General features: G+C 35.6%; 1 protein-coding gene across 4 annotated transcripts in view; it reads right to left on the reverse strand.

Annotated features, from left to right (window-relative positions):
- The window catches only part of CTNNA3 (catenin alpha 3), a 1,760,513-nt gene that overhangs the window by 73,972 nt on the left and 1,668,219 nt on the right, over positions 1 to 18,322 (reverse strand). For all 4 annotated transcript variants that reach the window (XM_034930662.2, XM_008955790.3, XM_034930660.3 and 1 more), the window contains one exon: positions 1,728 to 1,833. In XM_034930662.2, coding sequence (XP_034786553.1) covers positions 1,728 to 1,833 — 106 coding nt within the window. The remainder of the gene's footprint in view (positions 1 to 1,727; positions 1,834 to 18,322) is intronic.

Genomic DNA, 18,322 nt, shown 5'->3' on the forward strand with positions numbered 1-18,322 from the left:
GTCAATAAACAGTAGTGGGAAAATTGGATATCTATTGCAGAAAAATGAAACTAGACCCCTACCTTTCACCATATGGAAAAATCCAATCAAAATAAAGGCGTAGCATAAAATCCAAAACTATAAAACTAGTAGAAGAAAACACAGGGCTTCAGGACATTGATTTTGGCAAAGATTTGATGGCTAACACCTCAAAAGCACAGGCAACAAAAGCAAAAATAAACACATGGGATTATATCAAACTAAAAAGGTTTTGCACAGCAAAGAAAACAATTAACAGAGTGACAAGACAAACTATAGAATAAGAGAAGATATTTTCATACTATTTGACAAGGGATTAAAATACAGAATACATAAGACATATCAACAGAATAATAAAACAAATTTTAAAATGGGCAAATGATCTGAATAGTCATCTCTCAAAAGAAGACATACAAATGGCCAACAGGTATATGAAAAAATGTTCCACATCATTAATTGACAGGGAAATGCAAATCAAAAGCACAATAAGATATCATCTTACCCCAATTAAAATGGCTATAATTGAGATAACAAAAAATAAATTCTGTCAAGAATGTAGAGAAAAGGGGACTCATACCCTGTTGGTAGGAATGTAAATTAGTACAGCCATTATGGAAAATAGGAGTTTTCTTTAAAAACTACTACTACTACTAATAAACTAATAATAGAACTACCATATGATCCAGCAATCCATTATTGGGTATTTATTTAAAGAAAAGGAAGTCAGTATGTCAAAGAGATAGCTGCACTCCTATGCTTACTGCAACACTGTTCACAATCTGTCAATCAGTTAGTTAGAATCAATCTAACTGTCCACCAATCAATGAATGGATAAACAAAATGTGGTATACAAACACAATGGAATATTCAGGCACAAAGAAAAATGAAATCCTGTCATTTGTGGCAACATGACCAAGACTGGAGGACATTATGTTAAGTGAAATAAGTCAGGTACAGAAAGACAAGTACCACATGTTCTCATATGTGAGAGTTTTAAAAGTTGATAACATAGAATTAATGAATAGAATAATGGTCATCAGGGGCAGGGAAGAGTAGCGGAGAGGGGAAGATAAAAATAAGTTGGTTAGAGGTACAAAAATACAGTTATATAGGAGGAATAAATTGTAGTCTTCTATAACATAGGCTGACTATAGTTAATAATTTATTGTGTATTTAAAAATAGCTATATGAGAAGATTTTGAATGTGTTCAAAACAAAGAAATGATAGATGTTTGAGGAATAGTATATGCTCATTCCCTAATTTGATCAATACACAGTGTATACATGTATAGAAATATATGTACTCTACAAATGCAATTATTATGTCAATTAAAAATAAAACATAATAAAAATAAATGTTAAAAATACACAACCAAAAAAGAAAGAAAGAAATATAATGTATCAACCACAACAAAACTCGGTTTTGTAATTACAATTGATTAAAATTAATTGAGTATATTTGATGCTGAAGAGCTGACACTAGAAATAATTTGAGTATGTTTTAAGCTAAAAATATCTGCCCTAAGAAATAATTAAGCTTCCTTATAATCGTCCATTACCTAGTGTATTAATAGAGCTATTAGAAATTCAATTATAATTTAGAAAAAATGGTTGAATAGAGTAAAAATTTAACTTTGCCTAAATCAATGTTCTAATGGCAAAGAGCAATTAGCATGAACTTTTATGATGTCCATTTGTAAGTAACTCACCTGATTAGCAATCTGCCTAGCAAGGACATCCATCCTTGATCCTGATTCTGATATCATTTTCGCTGCATAGATCACATCAGTTGTATGCTTTAGTGGTCCTTTGCCCCTGGAAAAAATATATATATATGTTAGCTGTGGTGTTCATGAAAAAATATATGTTAGCTATAATGGTTCACGAAAAAATGAAATTAATCTATCCGTCCATCCATCCGCATATGAAAAATATTCGCATCCCAAAGAATGGCTAGGCTATTGTTTTTGTGTTTGTTTGTTTTGAGACTGAGTCTCACTCTGTCGCCAAGCTTGAGTGCAGTGGTGCAGTCTCGGCTCACTGCAACCGCCGCTTCTCGGGTTCAAGCGATTCTCCAGTCTTAGCCCCCGAGTAGCTGGGACTGCAGGCGCGCGCCACCAAGCCTGGCTAATTTTTGTATTTTTAGTAGAGATGGGGTTTCACCATGTTGGCCAGGATGGTCTCGATTTATTGACCTCGTGATCCACCCGCCTCGGCCTCCCAAAGTGCTGGGATTACAGGCGTGAGCCGCCGTGCCCAGCCGGCTGTTGGTTTTAATATTTTGATTTTGAAAAGAGCACAATTAGACTCCAGTATTATTATTATTTTTTTTAATGCCAGCCTATTGTGTTAAGTCAAGAAATACTGCAGAGAAGATGAAGACCTTTTTGATCTTCATTCCCAGGTGTTTATTATAGTAAAACTCAGCCTAGACATACCCTTCATAGACCTAGATACCTCAAGGCAAAGGTATTTTCCTGATTTTAGAGAGAATCATAATATTTTGGATATTATATGTATCTAACGATTTATTTTTTATCAGCAGGCCTACTTTTAGTATTTCACATTTTTTCTGTTGCTATATTTTAGTTACTTTAAAAAAATTTATTGATGGTAAAATTCATTCTTTTTTATGGGGTACATGTATTATTTTGTTATTTCTACATGCATAGAATGTGTGATGATTAAGTAATGGTATTTAGGGTATCTGTCACATCAGTCAAGTATTATTTCTATTTGTTGAAAATATTTGAAGTCTTCTCTTCTAGCTATTTTGAAATATTCAATACATTGTTTTTAACTATAGTCATCCTACTCAACTATTGAATATTTGAATTGTTCTTTCTAACTGTATGTTTGCTCCCATTAACCAACCTCTCTTATCCCCCCAGTCCCCAACAAACACCATGCCAAGCCTCAGATAACTATGATTCTACTTTCCACTTCCATGAGAGTAAAGTTTTTAGCTCTCACATATGGAGGAGAAAGTGATATTTGTCTAACTCATTTCACTTAGCATAACGTCCTCCAGGCTCATCCATGTTGCTGTAAATGTTAGGATTTAATTCTTTTTTAATGGCTGAGTGTTTCATTGTGTGTGTGTGTGTGTGTATATATATATATATATATATATATATATATATATACACACACACACCATATTTTATTAATCCATTTATCCAACACTTAGGTTGATTTCACATCTTTGCTATTGTGAATAATACTACAATAAAAATAGGGGTGCAGGTATCCTTTTGATATGCTGATTTCCTTTTCTTTGGATAAATACTTAGGAGTGAGATTGCTAGATCATACGTTAGTACTACTTTTAATTTTTGGAGAAATATCCATATTGTTTTCCATAATGGCTGTACTAGTTTACATTCTCATCAACAGTGTATAAGAGTTCCCTTTTCAACATACCTTTGCCAGCATCTGTTTTTTTTTTCCTTTTAATAATAGTCATTCTAACTGGGGTAAAATGATATATTATTGTAGTTTTGGTTTGAGTTTTCAAGCTAATTAGTGATGTTGAGCATGTTTTCATATACCTATTGGTCATTTGTCTTCTTTTGAGAAATGTCTGTTCATGTCCTTTGCCTGCTTTTTGATGGGATTATTATTATTTTCTCCTGTTGAGTTGTGTTAGTTCCATGTATTCTCTGAACTTTAGGCCATTATTAGAGAAATAGTTTGCAAATACTTTTAAATATTAAATATTTAAATAATTTAAATATTAAATATTTAAATAATTTAAATATTAAATATTTTCTACTATTTAACAGGCTCTTTACTCTGCTGATTATTTCTTTTGATGTGCAGAAGCTTTTTTGTTTAATATAGTCCCATTTGCCTATTTTTATCTTGCCTGTGCTTTTGAAATCTTAGCCATAAAATCTTTGTCTAGACCAATGTCCTGAAGCATTTCCCCAATGTTTTCTTCAAGCAGTTTTATAATTTTGGATCTTACATTTAGGTTTTAGCTGATCTTGATTTGATTTTTGTATATGGTGAGAGATAGGTGGCTAGTTTCATTCTTCTGAGTATGATTATCCTGTTTTCCCAGCACCATTTATTGAAGAGCCATCCTTTCCCCAGTGCCTGTTCTTCCCACCTTTGCTGAAAACCAGTTGGTTATAAATGTGTGGATTTATTTCTGGGTTCTTTATTGGCTCATGTGTCTATTTTTATGCTCATACAATGCTTTTTTGGTTACTACAGCCTTATAATATGTTTTGAAGCCAGGTAGTATGATGTGTTGTGTCCTTTTTCCTGTTCTTTTCCTCAGTATTGCTTTGGCTATTTGGGGACTTTTGTGGTTCTATTAATATGTAACATTTAGGATTGTTTCTTCTGTTTCTGTGAAGAATGTCACTGATATTTTGATATAATTCCACTGAAAATGTAGATTTCTTTTGGTAGTATGGATATTTTGATAATATTAATTCTTCTGATCTATGGGCATGAAATATATTTTTTATTTTTTTTGTCTTGTTCAATTTCTTCCACCAGTGTTTTATAGTTTTGTTTGTAGAGGTCATTTCTTGTTTGGTTAAAATTATTCCTAGGCTTTTTTTTTGTAGCTATTTTAAATGGGATTGCCTCTTGATTTCTTTTGCACATTGTTCAGACTGGTGTATAAAAATGCTATTGATTTTTGTATGTTGATTTAGTATTCTGCAACTTTCCTTAATTTTTCAAATCTAAGAGTGTTTTGGTGGAGTCTTTAGGTTTTTCTTAAGATAATTTCATTGCAAAGAAGGACAATTTGGCCTCCCCTTTTCCAATTTGGATGACTTTTCTTTCTTTTTCCTGATTGCTCTGGCTGATAACCTTCAGTACTAGAATCCTGAAGGGGAGTTATAAAAGTGGGCATCCTCATCTTGTTCCGGATCTTGATAGAAAGGCTTTCAGCTTTGCTCCAATCAGTATGATGTTAGCTGTGAGTTTGTAATATGTGGCCTTTATTATGTTGGGGTATATTCCTTCTAAATCTACTTTCTTGAGAGTTTTCATCATGAAAAGATCTTGAATTTTATCAGATGCTTTTACTGAGCCTATTGAGATGATCACATTTTTTAATCTTTCATTCTTTTGATATGATGTATCACGTTTATTGATTTGTGTATGTTGAATTATCCTTGCATCCCAAGGATAAATCCCACTTGATTAATGTGTGTTATCTTTTTGGTGTGCTGTTTGATTCATTTTGCTAGTATTTTGTTGAGGGTTTTTGTGTCTCATTCATCGTGGATATTGACCTGTAGTTTTCTTTCTTTCTTGTGTTCTTGTCTGGTTTTGGTATGAGGGTAATGCTGCCTCATAAAATGAAATAAGGAGAATTCCCTCCTCTTCAGTTTTGTGGAATGCCTTGAGGAAAATCAATGTTAGTTATTCCTTGTAAGTTTGCTAGAATTCAGCAATAAAGGATCCAATTCTGGGCTTCTCTTTTTTGGGAGTCTTTTTGTTACTGATTCAATCTACTATGCATTATTGTTCTGTTCAGATTTTCTATTTTTTCCACACTTGATCTTCGTAGGTTTTGTGATTCCAGGAATTTATTCATTTCCCCTATGTTTTCCAGTTTGTAAATGTTAACTGTTAATAATAGTGTCTGATGATCTTTTGTATTTCTGTGATGTCAATTGTAATGCCTCCTTTTACATTTATAATTTTGTTTATTTGGGTATTCTCTCTTTTCTTGGTTAGTCTTGCTAGCAGGTTATTTAATTTTTTATCTTTTCACAAAACCAATTTGTTGCTTTGTTGATCTTTCGTATTTTTTTAGTCTCTGTATCATTTAGTTCTGTTCTTATCTTTATTACTTCTTTTCTTCTACTAATTCTGGATTTAGCTTGTTCTTGCTTTTCTAATTCCTTGATGTGCATCATTAGATTGTTTATTTGAAAACTTTCTACTTTTTTATTGTAGGAATTTATTGCTATGAACTTCCCTCTTAGCACTGCTTTTGCTCTATCCTATAGGTTTTGGTATCTTGTGTTTTTATTTTCTTTCTTTTTCAGAAACTTGTTTGATTTCCTACTTAATTTCTTCATTGACTTGATGCTTGTCTAGGAGATTGTTGTTTAATTTCTACGTATTTGTACAGCTTCCAAAATTCCTCTTTTTATTCATTTCTAGTTTTATTTGATTGTGGCATAAGAGGATACTTGGTATGCTATTAACTTTTAAAAAATTTGTTAAGATTTGTTTTGTTGCCTGACATATGGTCAATCCTACAGAATGTCTATGTGCTTATGGGAAAAATGTATATTCTACAACTGTTCAATAAAGTGTTCTGTAGATTGGCCTCTTAGGCCAATGTGGTCTAAAGTGCAGTTTAAATACAATGTTTCTTTTTAAATTTTCTGTCTAGATGATCTTTCTAATGCTAAGAGTTGAGTGTTGAAGTCTCCAACTATTATTGCATTGGAGTACATCTCTCCCTTTTGATGTAATAATATTTGCTTCATATATCTGGATGGTTTCATATTGGGTATATATGTATTTATAATTTTTATATTCTCTTGCTGGATTTGTCCTTTTATCTTTAATATAATGACCTTCATTGTCTCTTTTTTACTGTTTTTGACTTAAATATGTTTTTATCAGATATAAGTAGAGATACTTATGCTCACTTTTGGTTTCTGTTTGCACCAAATATCTTTTTCAATCCTTTACTTTCATTCTATATGTCTTTACAAGTGAAGTGAGTTTCTTGGAGGCAGTAGATAGTTGGGTCATACGGTCCTTGCTTTTGGTTTTGGTTTTTGTTTTCAAATCCATTCAGCCAGTCTCTCTCTCTATATATATTTTTTAGATGGAGTCTTGCTCTGTTGCCCAGGCTGCAGTACAGTGGCACAATCTCAGCTTACTGCAACCTCCACCTCCTGGGTTCAGCCTATTCTCCTGCCTCAGCCTCCTGAGTAGCTGGGATTACAGGCATGTGCCACCATGCCTGGTTAATTTTTGTATTTTTAGCAGAGACAGGGTTTCACCATGTTGGCCAGACTGGTCTTGAACTCCTGACCTCGCGATCTGCCCGCCTTAGCCTCCCAAAGTGCTGAGATTAAAAGTCTGAGTCACCAAGCTATATCTTTTAAGAGCAAAATTTAATCCATTTACCTTCAAAGTTATTATTTATGTGTGAGGATTTATTTCTGTCATTTTGTAAATTGTTTTCTGGATGTTTTGCGTATACTTTGTTCCTTTCTTTCTTATTGTTTATCATTATGGTTTGGTGTTTTTCTGTAGTTGTACCATTTGAGTAGTTTCTACATTTGTATGTTTACCAGTAAGTTTTATACTTTCCTGTGTTTTCATGATAATAGATATCATCTTTGCACTTTCAGATATAAGAACCCTTTAAAGGAGTCACGAAAACAAAGGAAAGTAATAAATTTCCTCAGTTCTTGCTTATCTGGGAAAGAGTTTATTTCTTTTTTATAGCTGAAGGATCAATTTTGCTGGGTATAGTGTTCTTGATTGACATTTTTTTTTTTTTTGGTTTTTCTCCTCCCAGCTCTCTGAATATATCATCTCATTCTCTCCTGATCTGTAATTTTTCTGCTGAAAAATCTGCTCTTAGTTTTAATAAGGTTTCCTTTATGTTTGACTTAACATCATTCTCTTCCTGTCTTTAGAAATCCTTTCTTTGTATTTGACTTTCAACAATTTGACTATAACTTGCCTTTAACAAGAACTGTTTGGGTTGAATCTATTTGGGGCCCTTTAAGCTTTCTGAATCTGGATGTTCATATCTCTCCTAAGACTTTTAAGTTTCCAGGCATCATTTTACTAAATAGATTTTCTATGGCTTTGGAATTCTCTTCAACTTCTGGACTATCCAGAATTTGAAACTTTGGTTACTTTATGGAGCCCCATTTGTTACACAGGATTTGTACAATCTTTTTTTTATTATTTATTCTATTTTGCCTGACCAAGTTATTAAAAAAATCCTTTATTCCTGCTATAAAATTATTTCTTGTGCATAATAAAAATCTGTTGTTGAAGCTCTCACATGAATTTTGTATTTCATTCATTGAATTCTTAGTTCCAGAATTTTTGTTTCTTTTTTATGATGCTTATCACATTGGTAAATTTCTCATTATGTTCTTAATTGTCTTTTCTGATTTTTTTTTGTATTCTTTATCTGTGTTCTATTGTATCTCACTGAGCTTCTTTAATATTATTACTCTGAACTCTTTTTTCATCATTTCATTAATTTCTTTTTTATTGTAATATCTTGCTGGACAATTATTATGTTTCTTTAGATGTGGCATATTTCCTTGACATTTAATGTTTCTTTTGTCCTTTCATTGATATCTTTGCATATGGTGTAAGTCACTTCTTTATTTTTTTGGATTGGCTTTTGTAGGGGAAGGTCCTAAAGATCTATCTGCAGTGTTGGTTTCATAGGACACTTTAGCTTTGATTCTGGGTGCATGCGGTAAGGTAGGCTCCATGTGATTTATTTGTCTATAAATAGCCTTAGTGGTATCTGTGATTTCCTCTGTCAATTAGGCTGTGGCTGTTAGTGCAGGCTGTGGTAAGGCTTTGTAGGGGATGAGAACTGCAGGTGGGTTGGTCCTCTGGCCTTGGTGGTGGGCCAAGCATGCCTGTCCTTGGGCCCGCAGGCAGCGTGCATGGGCACGAATGTAATTAGGTCTAAGAAGGCTAATTCTTGGACCTCCAGGTGGCTTTCTTGGGTTCTGGCAGTGGCAGTATTGGGCCATGTGGTTCATTAAGTTCCTGGGTAGCATGCATGGCATGAGCAATGGCCATATCTGTGACAGGACAACCCCATGGGCTCACAGATAAAACATGTTTCTGCTAGCGGTGGCTGTGATGAGCTGGGTGGGCCTGCCCTTAGGCGCCTGAAATACTTGCACTGATACCAGTGGTAGTGGGTGGGGCAAGATGATCCCCAGATCCCTAGACAATGTGCCCAGGCATGGGGGATGTTGCCAGGCCAGACAAGCCTCTCATTAGGCCCCCTCCATTGTGCACATAGGTACAGGCTGTGATCTGCAGGCCAGGGTGAAACCTAGGCTCCCCTGGTAAAGTGCTGGGTGGTGGCAGCAATGACAGCAATGAGCAGGGAGAATCCATCCTCAAGGCACGTGCAAGTACACTGTGGGCCTGTTTCTGGGAATTGGGGTTATTTTCAGTGACAGCAGCCACAGCCAGTTGGCTCTCAGGCTCTTGGAAGTATATGCTTCAGTGTCCAGAATTGGTGGAAGCAGCAGCCGTGGGGAGAGCCAGTCTTCAGAGCATGTGCAAGTTGAGGATTGCTGAGGAGGCAGAGTTGCTATCAGTGGGAGCAGCCCCAGGCAGGCAAGTTTCAAGTTCTGGGGAGCACATGCTTTGGCTCCCTTTGTCCCAGGGGCACCTTGCTTTGCCTGCTACACCACCCATAACCTGGGGTGCAAGTTGCTGTGTGTTCTATAGTGCTGAGGACCCTGCTGTTCTGCTGAGTCTAATCACTCTCATGCCACTGCAGTCCTGTAAGGGATGTAGGGAGATGTCAGTGGGGTTCTAGGGATGTAGGAATGCAGGGGATGCTGAGCCCCAGGGAGAGATGCAGTCTGGTTTGGGCCACATTCTCACAATGACACTGTGCTACAACTGCTTAGGACTCAGGGTGTTTGTGGGACCCAGCATAAGCTACCTATCTGGAGTGACGCCATTACACACTATCCAGGCTGCTTCCTGTGGTAGCCTTATGGTCTGCAGGGGTCAAAGAACTCTCCAGTGACTAGGATTGCAGGAGTCCATGATGGGAATGTGGACTGCTGGGGCATTTACCATTTTCCCACAGTGGGGTGACTCTCCAAGCTCTCAGGTGATCCTGACCAAGCTGGCAGCTTTACTTCCCTGTTTTTTTTCTTGCCTCAGGTGTTTCATGACACTCCTCTGTTGAATTCCAGTGTTCTGTCTTAGATGCTGTATTCAAAGAATGATTATGTACTTGCTATTTTAGTTTTTCTTTGTGGAGGAGGCAATTGCTGAATGCCTCTAGTCAGCCATCTTGGAGTCCTGTTCCAATCTTTATTTTTTAAATCTGTTTTTACAGTCTTTCCATTAATTGTGTTTTTTTTATCCCATTATCTATTCTCCACAGTTGATTCAAACATGGAAAGTCCAAGCCTAAGCAATGTGTAATCTAAGGCCTTCAACATGAAAACATGAATTAAATTTATCTTCTCGTTTGTCTCATAGTGGTTCTCCCACTTTCAAAGAGGAGTTACCCCAAGACTTACCTAAGTAAATCCATTAATTCTAGCATTCACTTAAAAGGAAAATGTTGACAGTATTGCTGAGATGAGTGAAAAAGAAATCCAGAAAAAAATGAATTAGGCCTGAGGACAATTAATAAGAAGTACTGAAATGACATGATATCTGTTGATCTAAAATAATCCAGCCAAATTTTGGTGAAATATAAAATCTGGTGCTGCACACTGGTCGATCGGTATACACATCTTGGGTTAGCCAACAGAATACTACAGTTGGAGGTGGAGAGTGGTGGCCTGGGTCCCTTTACATGATCTTACCCCTCCCACCCTTTGATCTGATCTTGTTTGCCCATTACTAAGTTAGGCCACTTAAACATCATGATTTAAGCATGAGAGAAAGAAAGAAATTGTCCTATAGGAAAAGGATGGAAAGTCTAAACTCAGAGAGTACTGGAAAGTCAATGAGGCCTATAAGAACACCATTCATGTATTCTTCCTTACATGGTTTATTTTTGTCTCTCTCAGTTCTCCCTCAATCTGTTTACTTGCTGTTAAGTAAAAGAAAAACATCCGGGAGCAGTGGCTTCTGCCTGTAATCCCAGCACTTTGGGAGGCCGAGATGGGTGGATCACCTGAGGTCGGGAGTTCAAGACTAGCCTGAGCAACATGGAGAAACCCCATCTGTACTAAAAATACCAAATTAGCTGGGCATGTGGTACATGCCGGTAATCCCAGCTACCTGGGAGGCTGAGGCAAGAGAATCGCTCGAACTCGGGAGGCAGAGGTTGCGGTGAGCCGAGATCATGCCACTGCACTCCTGCCTGGGCAACAAGGTGAAACTCTGTCTCAAAAAAAACAAAAAAGAACTATATCATAATAGTTGAGTATAATATAAAGCTGGAGTCATGTTATCTTGGTTCCTAATGCCACAGAATAAAAGTTGCGTTGATTTCAAGATTCTACAAGGTAGGAAAGAAGCAAGAAGTGTGCCTTTTAATTTTTGGAGAAATTTTCCATTTGTTTCCTGAGTGAGTGACCATTTTGATACAAGAACAGCATTTCTGTGAGAAAAATGCATACTGTTTTTGACACATTACTGTGAAAGGGAGCCAAACACCTATATAATTGGTTCCTTTCACCAAGAGCTCCTTTCTTTAAAGATGTACAACTGGACTGAAATATGATAAGGGGACATTTTTCTATCTTCCCTTTTTTGAAAAAAAATAAGCGAATGATTATCTGAATGAATGTAGCTGTTCCATCCATTTACAACCACTTCTGTCCATATTTCCTAACTCTCTACTGAGTCTTAGCACACTGAATTTCTGGGTTTTAATTATTAGATTTCTGTTCCTTGTCCCTAGCAGAGAACAGGGCCCTGAAGAAACAGCTCACTAAAGCAATTGTTTTGATGCTTCAAAAGAAAGAGGGATAGTGAGGAGGGGAAAAAGGAATAAACTAGTTAGAGTGAGAAAAGAAAAATTCTGAGAGGCCAAAATACAGTTGCTTAAGAAAAGACAGGGAGTGAAAACAATCTTGGTGCATGTCTTATTTATGCCTTGAACTGACCTTGAGAATAGACACCCTAATATTAAATCCAATAAGATGTGTTATTAGAAGAAAGTCTTTGTTCACAAAGAAGAATAGCACTATGTAGTGATAAAAGACAGAGGGGATTCATGCAAAGCTAAATGATCAAAGAACTCTATACCTGAAAACCTGAACGTAAAATTCTTGTGCCCTGTAAGCCAAAAAAGGCCCTTTCATTGTCCTTTTTCCCATGGTGCTTCTCAAAATCATTATTAGCAAGTTTCCCTGTAAAAATGAAACAGCATGTCTAACAACAATGAAAACCTGGTCTCATAGATGGTTATCATCACACGTTTTCTCTGAATATGCTGACAAAGATTGCTTTGTAATAAAAAAATCAACATTAATCATTATAATATTTGAGTTGCTCTTATCAGATTTACACATCAGGCAGGACTAGATGTTATGTACATGGTTATGTTCAAGTAAGGCATTGCATTTCATTATTTCAATGCATCTCTAGAGAAAGTTAAACTTAAATAAAGCTGTCTAAGCTCCTGAAAGGCAATGCATCAATTTTTCAAGTCTTAAACAATGGACAAAGATTGTTTCTAAGGAGAGCAGCTAAGGCTCTCATCTTTTAAATGATAGACAGTGTTATATCTAAAGAGCAGCTAAAGTACCCTTCCCCTCAAAATACTGTTTCCCAGTTTAAAAACCCTGAGCTGATGAAAGGGAAATTACCTCTAGTTTTAAATGCATACCTTGTTAGGAGACCACTATCTTAAGCACATGTAGAACCTAAAAGTAATGATAATACACTATGCCAAACTACAATTATTCTCTTCCTCATGTTTTTAATTAAATGTATTGCCTGGCAAGCTTCCTACTGAATGCCAAACAAAATACACATTTTACAAATGAGTCTATATCATGCCAAACTTCGAGAGGATTCTACAATTACTGAAACTATGATAAATTTTTAAAATTCTCAGCCTGAAATGTACTATGTAATGAAGGCTTTTTAAATTGGGAAATATATTCAAACGTTGTTTGCTGCCTTCATTTCCATAATGGGTTCTTGGGATCTCCTGTCAGCAAACAGCATCTTAAATTATTGCATTGGATCCTACAGAAAAAGACCTAGAGAAGAAAGGGTTAGAGATTGAAAATATTTTAAAGAAATCAGAGGCCAGAAGTCTTTAATAAACAGTGGTTACAATAATAATCAAAAAAAAAAAGCAGATCAAACTCTGAAGTAGAGGGCCTGCCACTAGCTGAGGTAGTGCATAAGTTAATTAGCCATTCCATTTTTATACATACTTCAAAACATTATCTCGTACACAATAAATATATACATTTTGTCAATTAAAGAAAGTAAAATGTAATAAAGATAATTTTAAAACATTATGGGTTAGAAAGTATAATGAAAAAGGCTATAATAACCCAGTGATGGTAATACCATGGACATTTTATTCAGATAAGTGAAAGGAATATCTTTGAAAATTTATTGGCTTGGCACAAACCTGCCAGTCATTTCTGACACTGCCTCATCCTTGACTCTCTTTCCTATCCCTGACCTCATCTCATTTCTGGCATTCATCTCCTTCCTCCTTTCTCTTTTGATTAAAACCAGAAAGAAGAAGATGGTACAGGTGATCAGAAACAGGTCAATTAACCAGGGCTATGGCTTAAAAGCAAAAAATACCAAATGTTTTCATAGAGTCATTTTGTCTTTTTAAGGACAGTGAATATCTATGAAATGATTTGGTAGTTTCTGCTATTGTGTGAAAACAAAACAGAAAGTTTAATTATATTATTTATATTTTTATTCCCTAAATCGTTGAAAACATAATAGTATTAAAGATCAAAAACTTCCTCCTTAATCCTTTTTTTCTTTGATGTTTATATAGAATAAGTCCCATAACATAGCAGTTGATTTTATAGATGAAAACAATAATAGCATATATTTTCTTCTGTAATTAAGAGTTAGCACATTCAGCATTTTCTGTTTGCCAGACACTATACTATACACACACTAATTTTATCAGTATAATAATCATTAAGTTTATAGCACTCTTGTGCTTCTTTTGCAGATGAGCAAACTGACGAACAGACAAGTTAAACGTAGCTTGACCAAGTTTCACAGGTAGTAAATATTGGAGATGGGATTTGAACTCAGGGAGTGTGGCTACAGAGTCCACTTTTAACAACTATGCTATGTTGCCTCCCATAAAACATATCGAGTTAAAAATTAAAATATTAGAAGATCACCTTAGCCATTGATGGGCATTACCATGAATGCAACAGATTGAAGACCAGGGTTAAATATAGGTGATGGGTAGTTGGGAGGTCCACCAACAGTGACTTCATCACACATAGCAGCCTCAAGGAATACAGCCTAAATCTCTGTCCCAGTTAAAAAAAAAAAAAAATATATATATATATATATATATATATATATATATATATACTACATTGCATAGATTTTGGGGGTCATGACAAGTGACTGAAATGGCCCCAGTAGCCTACAGTCCTGGGGTTTCTTTCTTGAGATATTATTACTTCTTTCTGTCTCTTATTCCCATTACCTTTCCTCCCTCTCTCCTTCTCCCTGGCTTCTGAACACTACACTGAAACTCAGCCATTCCATGTGCCATGCTACATGGGAGATTGCACTTTGAAGTTTTCTTTTTTATAATATAGCAAATGGAACTTTTATCTGAGAGTCTTAGCTTTAGATATAATCATTTTATTTCTAACATTCAAATTTAGTGCTGTGATAAAGTAGATTGAAATGAATACAGACTTGAAAAATAAATTTTGTCTGCATCCCAGGACTGCCACTGATTAGCCATGTAGTCTTCACTAGTTGACTTTGCTGATCTGAGCTTATTTTCTCTTAATTAAAATAAAACTGTGGCATTTGTCACATGGTAAGGAATAGAAAATCAAATGTTTTACACAACATTTGACACATAGCAGATGTTCATCAAATGTCATTTTTTCTTTCCTTCTCCTTTTACAAATAATTATATTTTATAAAAATCTACCTTTTCATTTTATTTACTTATTTTTTACTGTTCTTAAGGTGCATCAGCACCTTTTCACTTTTTTAAATTCCAAAATTACGATACTTGCCAGATAACATCAACTGAATGGATTATATTGAGTTCCTTCTTACACCTGCTGACAGTAGTACTTTGCAAGTCTTGTCCATATATTCTTTTAGTGAGAAAAAAGGAATATAAAATATATACACACATAAACTCTCTCTGTGTGTAGTTGTTATCGTTTAAAGTTGTTATTTAACTCCTAATACAGAATTTATTTACTCTTAGTGACAGATATTTGTGGTAGTATAACTTCCTAGGATTATATAAATTAGCTCTACAAGAATAGAGCTGAATTACAAGAGTAAGGGAATTCTATTACCAGAATTCCCTTACTTATAATTCTGTATTAGATAAAAAAGAAAAAAAGTAGTTATCATGGAAGCAACCAAAAATGATAAGTTGAAAAGAGATATAGACTCAAGCAAGGACACACTGTTCTTCTACTATTCAAACATGAAACTTTAATTTGGCAAATTTCTCCCTCTGGGTGTTACTTTCTCTTGTAAAGTTTCATTCCAAAGTTTTGAGGACCCTATAAAAGTCCTTGGAAAATCAGCTAATGAATACTCAGCTAGCAATCATCTTGAGTAATTAGTATCCCGAAGAACTTTTGGGATTCAAGTCTGAAAAAGGAATTGCTCCATGAAAGAGGGAAAATGTTTGTCTGACATTGTATATATTTGTCTCCTTTCTATTTCTCTTGTTCCATATTATTCAGAGTAGCCTAACTGCTATTATAATATCAAAATGTCTTAGTAGCTTAACACAATAAATTTCATTCCGCTCTCACATGATAGTCCAGGCGAATTGTGGGTGGTGGGCTATGTACCACATAGTTGTTCAAGGACCTAGGTACCCTCGATCTACAAGATATCCTGTCCCCTAAGGCTCCAGAACCCTCTGCACAAGTCATTGCATCCAGATATCCAACAACAGAAAGGAATGAGAATAGATCTCATAGGAGACTTCTGGGGTCAGGACAGAAATTGACACACTTCACTCCCACCCATATTCCAGAAATGAGATACAAAGGCTCATGTAACTGCAAAGAAAGCTGGGAAATGTATTCTATTCCATCCGGGAAAGAAAAGAAAACAAGGTTTTGTGAACTCACAGCATTGCCTTTGCACATGATCCCAGGGGTGCTAAAATCCTATATTTTATTTTATTTTCATTTCAGCACCAAAAGGCTGTGTTCCTTGTGAAAGGAAATTTTGTATGTCATCAAGTAGATGGGAAAAATTGAGAAAGAACTGAGGCACTTCACTAATACAGCTGTAATTACATGACATATACTCTGCCTGGGCACAAGACCAATTTTATTTCCTATTTTGAAATTGTCACCATCTAGAGGATCTATTATTAAAAACAAAAATTACATGAATTCTACTTTGTGCACAATAATAGTGTTTCATATTCAATGTTGCATTTGCTTATGAAACAAAGATAGAGTGTATTTTCAAGATATTTTAGGTGATCAACCTAGGAGAATACTTTATTGCTATTGCCATTGCTGCTGCTGGTGGTGGTGGTGGTGGTGGTGGTGTGTGTGTGTGTGTGTGGAGAGAGAGAGAAGAAATTCCCTTCCTCAAATTCACTACTACTTTTCTAAAGAAATCCTAGGCACAATTTTATTTTCTGTTCTTCGGTCCTCAAATACCCCAATTTACCCTTTACCTGTTAGTGTTGTAACAAATCCTAGACAGATTGTAGAATTCATAGAAGAATTTCATGGAGGGGGAAAAAACCCAAGAAAAAACACAAAACCCATAGGTGAAATCAAAGGTAGAATTAGAATGAAGAATTTCTTTGGCAAAGTTTGTTTTTTGTTATATTGTGGGCAAAATAGAGATCAGTAAACCAAATAATTTCGATTTTTGTCTTTAGTAAAACAGACTGTTTTCTCCAGGACTTTATAAGTCTGAAGATTTAATATTTTTTTGTGTGATTTTGTACTGAAAACATAACATAATAACAAACATTATTGTGTTATTATGTGCTTACAATGTTCCAGGCACTGCTGCAATTGCTTACTTTTCTTACTCACTTCTCATACCCAGCACTGCTGCATAGAACTGCACACCTTTTGCACTACACACATTTAAGGGCAGCCATTCACAGCATGGACATGCCCATAATTGCACACATCACATCATATGCTGCTTCGCATGCCCACTCTGTTCCTAAAATCTATTATCTTTGTCCTATAAACAAGAAAACAGAATTTTAGACGCTCAACACTCCTTAACTTTTCTCCAACATATAAGAATACAGGTCAGTTTCAAATGAATAGCAAGGAGTTTAAATCCATGTTTTCAGAGCCAATTAAAAATAAATCTTGCAGTGAAAGCATCATCATAGGTTTTATGTCAGTATGCATCTTAAAGCACTGAAATTCGACGGGTACCTCAGAATCAGTGGAATGTTTTATATATTGCAAAGAAATATACAGAAACAAGATATTCCCAGCCGTTGTTCTAAGTGGGTCTGATTAAAACATTATTCTCTGTCTACCTGAACCAATCCCAAGGATTATAAAATAAATAGCCCCTTCTTTGGTTGAATTTCTTTCATCAGAAATCTGGCATGTATCTTTTTCTTTTCCTTTTTTTCCCATCTACTTGGGTCTGAAAAGAGATAGATCTAAGGGGGGGATTACTATGGTTTTCTCCCCCAGTTGGACTTTTGGTTCATAGAGACATGTAACCTAGTTGCGGGGGTCCATGATCGACCATCCGATGTTCCCTAGAACCAACAAAAGTAGCCATTAATGTTAGCTGAGAAACTTTACCCTAGTGAAAATTGTGGTTTCTAGGTAGAAGTTCTTCTAAGGACTTCAGCCTATTTTGTGACTAAGTTTGTTTTCTATAACATCTAAAGAGCACAGCTGTCTAAGAAACACTGCCACTCTTCTCTGCTCTTTCTTCCAATGGCAATGAAATTCTTGTATCACCCTAAGGAGAAAACTAGAGTTGGTAGTTGAATGCATTTTAATTCTTACAGTTCCCTCTGTAACTCATGACTGGCATCACTCCTGTATTACTTGTTCCACTAATTTTTCTTCATGCAATTCTTGCATTAGTTTCTTATCGCTGCTGTAACAAATATTAACCAATTTGTTGACAATACACATTTATTATTTTATATTTCTGGAACTGGGAAGTCCAAAGTAAGTTTCACTAGGCTAAAGGGAAGGTATCAGCAGGGCTGGTTCCTTCTGGAGGCTCTGAGAGGAGAATCCATTCTCTCACCATTTTCAGCTTCTAGAGGCTGCCTGTATTCCTTGGCTTGTGGATTTTTCTTTCATCTCCAAAGGATATCACTAAAAGGTATGCTTCTGTTATCACACTTATGTCCTTCTCCTTTCTGTTCTCCTGTGCTCTTGAAAAGACTCCTATAATATCATTGGACCAACACAGATGA

This window comes from Pan paniscus, chromosome 8 (assembly GCF_029289425.2).
Source record: "Pan paniscus chromosome 8, NHGRI_mPanPan1-v2.0_pri, whole genome shotgun sequence".
NCBI classification, from domain to species: domain Eukaryota; kingdom Metazoa; phylum Chordata; class Mammalia; order Primates; family Hominidae; genus Pan; species Pan paniscus.